At 31.9% G+C, this 10,312-nt stretch overlaps 1 protein-coding gene across 2 annotated transcripts; it reads left to right on the forward strand.

The window, feature by feature from the left end:
• The first annotated feature begins 249 nt into the window (after window positions 1-249).
• Window positions 250-9,988, forward strand: LOC131941010 (uncharacterized). Of its 2 annotated transcripts, XM_059299984.1 has the most exons (16): window positions 250-351; window positions 1,833-2,039; window positions 2,364-2,628; window positions 3,061-3,222; window positions 3,410-3,468; window positions 3,637-3,689; window positions 4,009-4,151; window positions 6,020-6,178; window positions 6,310-6,365; window positions 6,760-6,883; window positions 7,509-7,643; window positions 7,953-8,022; window positions 8,264-8,345; window positions 8,850-9,133; window positions 9,224-9,395; window positions 9,867-9,988. In XM_059299984.1, exons 2-16 carry the CDS (start codon window positions 1,891-1,893, stop codon window positions 9,940-9,942), a joined length of 1,989 nt encoding a protein of 662 aa, XP_059155967.1. In that variant the 5' UTR covers window positions 250-351; window positions 1,833-1,890; the 3' UTR covers window positions 9,943-9,988. The 2 variants fall into 2 exon arrangements, with proteins under 2 accessions (XP_059155967.1, XP_059155958.1); XM_059299975.1 differs by having other exon boundaries at window positions 8,850-9,395.
• Window positions 9,989-10,312: the final 324 nt, after the last annotated feature.

Raw genomic sequence — 10,312 nt, forward strand, 5'->3', positions numbered from 1 at the left:
TTACTAGTCTGCTGCCGCCTTAGTCTACTATTTGCCGCCTATTGTAGGCATACAGCAGTAATAGATGGAATGTACAAATATTGATCTCTACTAGATCTAACAGCTACCAGCGACTTGCGCAACCTAACACATTGCTAAACCACCATCTACACCATGTTATTATATTATAAGACCACAGTAAATATTAAACAAATAATAAATAGTAGGCAACTTTATAGAACTCGTTTGCTAAACGATTTTTTTATTAAGAAAAATTATAGTAGCCTCCCTTGGATAAAATCAAGATGGCTTCTTAACTCCCAAGTAAACAATCACTTCTGTAGTACGCTGAAGATCTTGTTCCTACAGCAGGTAAATTCTTTATCATACGATATTTTTTTGTATGTTTAGTGTACTTTCACAACGTTCAGTAATAGTTTAGTTTAATTTAGTTAAATTACCTTATCTTTTCGGCGTATCAGATAACTGGAAGTAAATCTAGATTCGAGAAGAAAAGAATAAAGATTAAATTAAAAATAGGCCTAAAGTTAAAGAAAGGTAATCTATCGTTTTAGGTACGTAAAATCGCCCGCGACTAGTAATGTGAAAAACAGGTGACTCCTTACATTTTAATAATTATTTCACATTTTGAGGAGGATTTATGTTTTGAAAAATACAAAAACGTTTCCTTGTTTCATTTATGTACCTGTTTCTAAACAATTGAATTAAAACTTTTCAGTAATAAATGAACACCAGCGATGTTTCCAACAGATGCAACCATGCTCACTTACTATAGCAGCCATCTTGTTAAAGTTTTATTTTTATAGACTTATAGCGCAAGATTCAGGCGGAAGTCACTCTATTTTACAAATGGCTGCTGTTTATATAGAAAATCTTGCTTGCAGACACTGCTGTTTAAAGTTAATTTCGGGCATATATTGATATATTTAGCCATTGATTTAGGTTTATTATTCATTTATCTATAATATTTGACACAAACATATCACAATATACTTCTATTACAGCCTTGACAATGAGGTAACGTTTTCGTACATTAATAGCCGCGGGCGATTTTACGTACCCAAAACGATAGATTACCAAAATAAAGTATAGTAGACCCTATAGTTTAGTTAGTATAGGCCTAGCCCTAGGCCTAATGATTAGATTAGCCTAATGTATAAAGATTTATCATTTAGTTTTTGGCCTAATGCCTAATAGTAATACTAATATTATTAGGCTATACTAATATAATATTTAAACTTAAAACTTAAAGTTTTAAAGACTAGACTGACTAGACAGCAGACAAAGTTTCAAAGTTTGAAAAAAGAAGACATTAGACTCATTAGATTAGACATTAATCTAGAATAGATTCTAGACAAAATCGGTAACAGTAGAATTTCCTTAATAGATAGATAGTAGATAGGCCTAGTCGATAATGTGTAAACTTTTTATTTGAATTCAAATGTGTTTAATTAGTAATCATTAGTCATTAGGCATACTATTATTAATTATAGGCTACATATACAATAACTTATTAATTAAAGTTAATGTTAAGGTTCTATAGTAAATTTAGTAGTTAACAAAATTCTAAAACATAACATCCCCTCCCCCCACCAACTAGATTATCATTGCAAATATTCACCCTCCTCCCCATACACCTTGCACTGCCTTACATACCTTGCAATAAAATAAACATCTTTTAGAATCAACATTTTTCATCATTTTCATTTTTGTTTCCTCATGTTTCTTGATATCCTAGTCTTAAAAATCTAAATCCCACTCCTATAGGCGTGTGATATCCTATGTAAACAATCCCCAATTTATTTGTATTTTTTTCTTTTACTTACACCCAGGAATGCTGCAGTGCCTGCCTATTAAAGTGGACCACATTGGGGATTATGTAAATCAAAGATGAATACAAAATGTAAAAGCACACCAACAGTAGGGCCTGTTCCCCATACATTAGGAAAGTCAGTTAATGTGATGACAATATGTCCACGTCCCCCAGCAAGCCAGAACCAGCTAAAACCAGCTGGACTTCCGCAGGCTAAGCCTGAAAGGTTTTTATGTTATTTCCATCTTGACAAAAAAGTAACATTCTAAACAAGTTTTTATATTTGAAATTGTAAAAATTATTTTGATAACACTGTAGTTTTAAAATTGTGTTATCTAATTTGCTAAAATATTTAAACCAACTTCCTCCGGCTAAGTCTGAAAGGTTTTTATGTTATTTCCATCTTGACAAAAAAGTAACATTCTAAACAATAAAATTTAGCTGTGTTATTTATATTTGAATTTGTGAAAATTATTTTGATAACACTGTAGTTATAAAATTGTGTTATCTAATTGGCTAAAATTTTTAAATCAGTTTTCTTACGTACTAGCTACTCAAGAAAAACACTTAGAAGAAACTCCTCTACTGGTTCTCTACCGTCATCAAAAAGTAGCTCATCTTCTAAACAAAACAGCAGAAAAGGAGCAGATCCAAAACGAGAAGTGGTTCGGAGAAACTCTGAAAGCAGGGAGAACATAGTAGACTCTAGTGAGAGCAGTGTTTTTGACAGATCTTCTGAATCAGTACTATCTTTAAATTCTGAACCGAAAATAAATAGAAAGAAAAGCTGTCCTATATTAACAACTACTCAAATTGTGAGTTAACGGATTTGAAAATAATTAAGTTATTTATTTTGGCTTTAAATATTTATATACTATTTTACTTTATTTTGTTTTCAATATCTTGTTTAAGTCAAATATACATCGTAATATTTTATACATTCACAATGTTTATTTAACAGAGATAATCAAATTATTTTTACACATACATATTGTAAAATCAGGGTTTATTTCCGACAACTTTCTCTTTGCTGGGGCACTTGAGAGTTCTAGGAAGAAACTAAAACACTGGTTAAAGTAAAGATCTCCTATAAAAATGCTTTAATGTTTTTCTATTTTACCTGGGGGAGGGAGAGATGTATGTGCGCCAGGAGGGCATTGCCGCCATTGGAGTTGTAGAGAAAGAGAAACACTGTGTACACTTTCTATGAGTCTGTTTACAGTCTGTATTTTTAACTAATTCACCAGTTGGAACTATGCCAGGAATCTGACCCACTAAAGGTGTTTGAAATTGACCTGCATGGGAAAGAACTTACAGAGTTTCCTGACTTTGAAAATTTCCAAAAGTTAAGAATTCTTGACTTATCTGGAAACTATCTTCAAAATATTTCTGGGCTAAGCATTCTAAAAGTAAGAAAAAAAATATTTTAGTCTAAACTTCTGTTTTTAATTAGTATGTATATTTTATCTTTCAGTTAAAAAAAAGCCTAAAATATTCATAGTTTGCATAATTACAACAAAAATATTTTTCATAAACTTGTTATGATTTGTTCTTTATTTAACATATTAGTTTCAAAATATAATATTTTAATATAAGGAACTGAAAGAATTGAAGCTTTATGACAATGAACTGCTTGAAATTACTGGCCTCGACAGGTGAGTTTAATGGCACAGGTAAAACAATCTCTCACATTTCTTATATAGGCATTTTAAACAATATTTGTTCTAGACTTGTACTTTTCCTAATTAGATAATGTTTTCTTAACAAATAATGTTTACACATAACTAGTTGTGGAATTTAACAGTGCTATTCTTTAATTTCAGCTTGAAAGATCTTTGTAGCCTTCAGCTTCAGCATAATAAGATTAAGAAAATAGGTAAAATATTAATTCAACATAAAAAAAATTTACCAGTAGGAATGCATAATTTGGTTTATCATGTGGTCAGCCAATCTCAGCTGCAGAAATGTTTTATAAGCTACTTTAACTAACTGCATCAAACATCTTTATATAAATTAAGTTACACACAAGATTATTGTATTGGAAATAGGCATACATTAAAAAATGGTAAATAGTTATTATAATTTTTAACCGGTCTTAATTAACACAAAAGCTTTAAAAAAGGACTTTCATTTATTACATAAACTGTTAATTATGTTCATGTATTTTATCACCCTGATTACCTCTGATGCAACAGGACGAGGTTTGGGACACTTAAGAAACCTTCAGTCGTTGAGGTTGGACAATAATGCTCTCACTACACTGGAGAGTAGAGAACTGTGTAGCTGTTCCAACATTACAGTACTGGACCTCAGTGCAAATAGGCTGGAATCTCTATCAGTAAGTCTGGTGTAACTGGAATCTCTATCAGTAAGTCTTCTGTAACTTGAATCTCTAAGTCTGGTGTAACTGGAATCTCTAAGTCTGGTGTAAATGGAATCTCTATCAGTAAGTCTTCTGTAACTGGAATGTATAAGTCTGGTGTAACTGGAATCTCTATCAGTAAGTCTTCTGTAACTTGAATCTCTAAGTCTGGTGTAAATGGAATCTCTATCAGTAAGTCATATGTAACTTGAATCTCTAAGTCTGGTGTAACTGGAATCTCTATCAGTAAGTCTTCTGTAACTGGAATGTATAAGTCTGGTGTAACTGGAATCTCTATCAGTAAGTCTTCTGTAACTTGAATCTCTAAGTCTGATGTAAATGGAATCTCTATCAGTAAGTCTGATGTAACTGGAATCTCTAAGTCTAGTGTAACTGGAATCTCTAAGTCTGGTGTAACTGGAATCTCTAAGTCTGGTAAAACTGGAATCTCTAAGTCTGGTGTAAATGGAATCTCTATCAGTAAGTCTTTTGTAACTGGAATCTCTAAGTCTGGTGTAACTGGAATCTCTAAGTCTGGTGTAACTGGAATCTCTATCAGTAAGTCTTCTGTAACTTGAATCTCTAAGTCTGGTGTAAATGGAATCTCTATCAGTAAGTCTTCTGTAACTGGAATGTATAAGTCTGGTGTAACTGGAATCTCTATCAGTAAGTCTTCTGTAACTTGAATCTCTAAGTCTGATGTAAATGGAATCTCTATCAGTAAGTCTTCTGTAACTTGAATCTCTAAGTCTGGTGTAAATGGAATCTCTATCAGTAAGTCTTCTGTAACTGGAATGTATAAGTCTGGTGTAACTGGAATCTCTATCAGTAAGTCTTCTGTAACTTGAATCTCTAAGTCTGATGTAAATGGAATCTCTATCAGTAAGTCTGATGTAACTGGAATCTCTAAGTCTAGTGTAACTGGAATCTCTAAGTCTGGTGTAACTGGAATCTCTAAGTCTGGTAAAACTGGAATCTCTAAGTCTGGTGTAAATGGAATCTCTATCAGTAAGTCTTTTGTAACTGGAATCTCTAAGTCTGGTGTAACTGGAATCTCTATCAGTAAGTCTTCTGTAACTTGAATCTCTAAGTCTGGTGTAACTGGAATCTCTATCAGTTAGTCTTCTGTAACTGGAATCTCTAAGTCTAGTGTAACTGGAATCTCTAAGTCTTCTGTAACTGGAATCTCTGAGTCTGATGTAAATGGAATCTCTATCAGTTAGTCTTCTGTAACTGGAATCTCTAAATGCAGTGTAACAGGAATCTCTATCAGTAAGTTTAGTGTAACTGAATCTCTGTCACTAAGTGTATTTTAGCAGGACTATTACATTAAGTCTATTATGGTTAACTCCTTTTCCCTTTTAAAACAAGAAATGACACCAAGTTTTAAAATGGCATTTTTTACTTTCTTATTACTTTAACATGATTTTTTCTAAATTCCAAATCAACACTAGTTTTAAATTGATTATTATATCTTTTGCAATGTTTTTATTGTAGTGTGAGTTTTCTTTACCATTTAAATTTCATTTGGTAATTTACTTAAAATAATTTCTATCCTAAATAATTTATGGAATATTATTAAATATGTTGGAGAAAATATTTATTTTAATTTTCTAAACAATTGTTTTAAAAATAAATGTTATATATAATATAGTTACATTATCCATTCAATCTTCTTTTTTTATCTTTGTACAACACATGCAGGTATATTTGCATTAATTGAAAAAAAATTCTACAAGTTAGGCTTTTAAATTTTAGAAGATGTTGGTGTATGCAGGGGGTGATAATGGTGGGGTTGTTTTATTTTGACATTCCCTGCAATGTTTTGAACTTGTCACCCCCAGGCTGTCACCTGCCTACCAAACCTTCTGGAACTTTTTGCTTCAAGAAACCGTTTTAAAAAGTCCAGTGAATTGACCAAGTGTAAAAAACTACAGGAAGTTGATCTGTCATGGAATAAACTGACAGAGTTATCTGGCCTGGCCAATCTACCAAACCTTCAAGTGAGTCACCATAGCACTTGAGTAAATTTTTTTTGTAGTTTGGTAATGACATAAACTGCAGTTTCACAAAGCCTTTATTGCATGCTCACATTCATTTTGTAACATTATCTTTCTTTTTTCTCGGCATAAAGATTTTGGATGTCTCTCATAATCAACTGTCTACAATCAAGACCGTGGGAAAACTAAGGTTGGTTGTTTGAATAGCTAAACAGTTTCCCTAAAAATTGCATCAGTATTTATTTGTAAAGTAATACATTTTGAAATAATTTTTGTTGAATTTTCTGCAATTATATCTAAAATTTCCATTTAATAAACAACACAAAAATTATTACTACATTAATTAATTAATGTATATCATACGTATTGTTAGTTTTTGTTTTGTCATAATTTAATGGCTCTATTAAAACAAAAGAGACATTTTTAAAAATGTTGTTTATTTTCAGACTAATTTTTAACAATTTTTTTTAAAAAGTCTAAAATCTTTAGGCATTTGTTAAAAAATAAAACACAGTCTGTGCCTGTTAATTGGTTAATTTCTTTGTGAGGCAAAAATTAAAAGTTATTTTTGTTTATTCGGGCAGATCACTGGAGGAGTTAAACATTACTGGCAACCAGTTTGTAGAGTTATCTAACTTGCCTGGTGTTTGTCCCAAATTACAAATTCTGCATGTGTGTGAAAACTGCATTAAAAATTGGGATGAAATTGTAAGTTTTACATCCTTTTTATTTGTGTTAGAAATAATTCAGGAATGTAGAGGGCAAGAAGTTCTACCTTATTCTAATCTAGTGTAGTGTAGTATAGTTCATGCCATTGAATAAAGGACTACAAAAAGATCTCCACAATACTTAATTTATTAATTTGCATGTTGTTCATGTATTGTGTAGGTACACATACAGCAGTAAAAAAGTGTATGTAGATAAAAATTTCATATAACAATAATATCAAATCTAGAGCAATTTTTTCTTCTACCATGATAAACATTTACAACCCAATCACAATAATAACTCCATCTGTCACTCTAGCTCTCCATTTTAATTTTCTATACTATCCTTTAAACAAAGAATTAGTGTGTATGTTTTTCAAACACTACCCTTTTATACCCATCATAAATCCAGTTTCCCACTCAACTCCCAATGAGGGATTATGATAAAGTATTCTATGACTCCTATATCCCCTAACTTGCTGTTTTTAATTTAAATTATTGTATGATTGTTCTAAAAAATACTTTATCAAATCATCATATTAAATTCATGTTTTATTTACTTTAAAATCATATCTATTTGAAAAAAGAAACAGAAATGGTTTGTATAAAATTATATTTTTCCTCAGTTTGCCTTATCTGGTCTGCCTGAGTTGTATGAGCTAAGTGTCTCATCTAACCCCATCACCAGTGAGGACAAGGAAATTATTACATTTCACAAGACAATCTGGAAAAATCTGGCCACACTGGAGCTTTTGGATGGGGTAATGTTTTTTTTACTGCTAATAACTGTTTCATTGTCTGTTACAAGATATACCTTGAGCCGTATTTTGTCTAAATAAGTCTTAGATAATGTCAATTATTTCAAAAATATAAATTTCAAAATAAAAATTACTGCATTGTATTAAGATGTATTTTAAAAAAGATTGTTGCAAATAGAGCTAACCTAACCACACCATCTCTTTAAATGCCATGGTCATTTCCCCAAAATGTCATAAAGGGTGACAAACCACTTAAAATAATACTGTCAAACCTTTAATTTCTGTAGGCTGTAAAACCTTTTATTTTTGCAGGTACACAGACAAGTTCCAAGCACCAAGACTGATGCTCACCCTGTGATGAGACCTATGTCTGCTTCAAGCAGTGAGTTGCTGTTCTTTAAACACTTGTCTTCACTTAAATGTGAAGAATCTGCTGTGTGTTTGATTATTAAAAATCTGTTATATGTTTAAATGTTAACAATCTTCAATGTGTTTAAATGTTTAATAATTAATTATGTGTTTAAATGTTAACATTCTGCAATGTGTTTAATAATTAATTATATGTTACAGTGTTAAGAATCAGCTTAGTGTATAAATGTTAAAATTCTTATTTTTGTCTCCAGTCCTCAGTGTACGACAAGTTGACTCACAAATCAAAGCTGTTCATGAACAGGAAGAATCACTTCATAAGTCTATAGAGGCCAGGTAGAACAGCATTGTGACATTAATGTGACATTAATGTGACAATAATGTGACATTAATGTGACAATAATGTGACATTAATATGACATCATTGTGACCTTATTTCAGCATCATAACATTATTTTGACATTTGTGACACTATTGTGACCTCATTGCAATGTCATTGTTACATCATTGTGACATTATTCTGACATTATTGATTGATAGGTTAATACTATCATTGGTTTTGACAGTAACATACTATATCATTTGTAGATACGGCACACCAAATATACATGAGGAGCTATATTCTTTTGTATAAATTGTGACATTCTAAACTTAATTTTATCTATTATTCTGACATATAAGACTTAATTTTATTTATAATTGTGATGTTCCAGACTTAATTTTACTTATTTATGTAACGTTTCAGATTTCACTTATTTTATAATTTTAACGTTTCTGACTTAATTTATTTATAATTATGACATTTCAGACTTAATTTTACGAATAATTCTGACATTCCAGACTGACTTCACTGCGAAGTCTTGTTGTGAGCCTGGATATTAGTACCAGTTTACCTGAAACATTTAGAACAGCCACACCTGTAGACTTGAACATCACAGGTGTTAAAGGTGGTTCCAGAATTGGTGCTACTGCCGTAGACTCTACAAGAACAGGTGCTAAAGGTGAAAATAGGACAAGTGTACCAACAGTGTCGGGTACTAAAGGTGAAAACAGGATACACAGACCAGCACCAAAGTCAGGTGCTTTAGCTGAAAACAGTATTCATGCACCAGCACCAACATCAGGTGCTAAAGATGAGAACAGGATTCATGCACCAGCACCAACATCAGGTGCTAAAGATGAGAACAGGATTCATGCACCAGCACCAACATCAGGTTCTGAAGTTGAGAACAGCACCAGAGAGCCAATAGCTCTGAGCCCCATTGAGCAAAAGGAAACAAAGTCAAATTTTGCCGCCAGTCTTAAAGAGCTGAAGGCTCAGTTTTCAGACAGTGAGTCATCGTCACCGGAACCTGATGATGTACCTGGCTCCAGCAGGTGTAGCAGGTAGGTTGTTGGTTAAACCATCATCCACATCATCTTCTTCATCTAACTCTGGATCATCCACAACATCTTCTTCAACTTACTCTGGATCATCCACATCATCTTCTTCAACTTAGGGTCATCCATATCATCTTTTTTAACTAGCTATGTGCTTGGTAAACTGTAGCTGAATTAAGGTAACTATTAATTTTTTTTAAAAGCCAGAACAGGCTACCTGTATGAAAAAAATGTAGTCTCCTAACTTCTTGTAACTTTTTAGTTATCTTCCGTATAATTTATCGGTATTAAAATCCAACTTTCAGTGTGGCTAAGTATTTCAGAAACTGTTGGTTTTACTATAGGTGGATCTCTAAGGGTCTAAATAAATTTGGAGAAATGTAGGCCTATCAAAAGTTAACACATTTTCTGCCTATTTGTAATTGTTATACAGTTTTATGCTCTATGTTAAATTTTCATTCTTTATTTTGTTTCCAGCCGCCATAGAATCAAAGAGGCGATAGCATTTGCTGCCAGGAACTTCAAGGATGACTTTACAGATGATGATATTTAAGTTACCCAGCATACCTCCATCAATCTTATGTAACATTAGCATGTGTCATACTTCTGTGTGTGTGTGTAAGGTTGTAGTTCTACTGGTAAAGTCAGCAGGGAGAATTAGTACTGAGTTAGTTAAAAATGAAAACATATCTCTAGTTAGAAATCGTTTTTTGACATAATTAACTAAATATTTTTTTTTGAAATATGGAAACAATCAACCATAGGTTAAGCTGATTAAAATAAATGTTTATCTAATTGTTTTAACTAAACTATGTTTTTTTTTCACTGAGGCATTAAATTATTTTTAATTAGGTTTGTCATCATTAATACAATAATTGTATTCGCTTTAAGTGTAATGTCACAAATTTCTTTATACAAGTGCA

The sequence above is a fragment of the Physella acuta genome, unplaced genomic scaffold, assembly GCF_028476545.2.
Source record: "Physella acuta isolate Inbredline_101_S28 unplaced genomic scaffold, ASM2847654v3 ptg000026l, whole genome shotgun sequence".
NCBI lineage: Eukaryota > Metazoa > Mollusca > Gastropoda > Physidae > Physella > Physella acuta.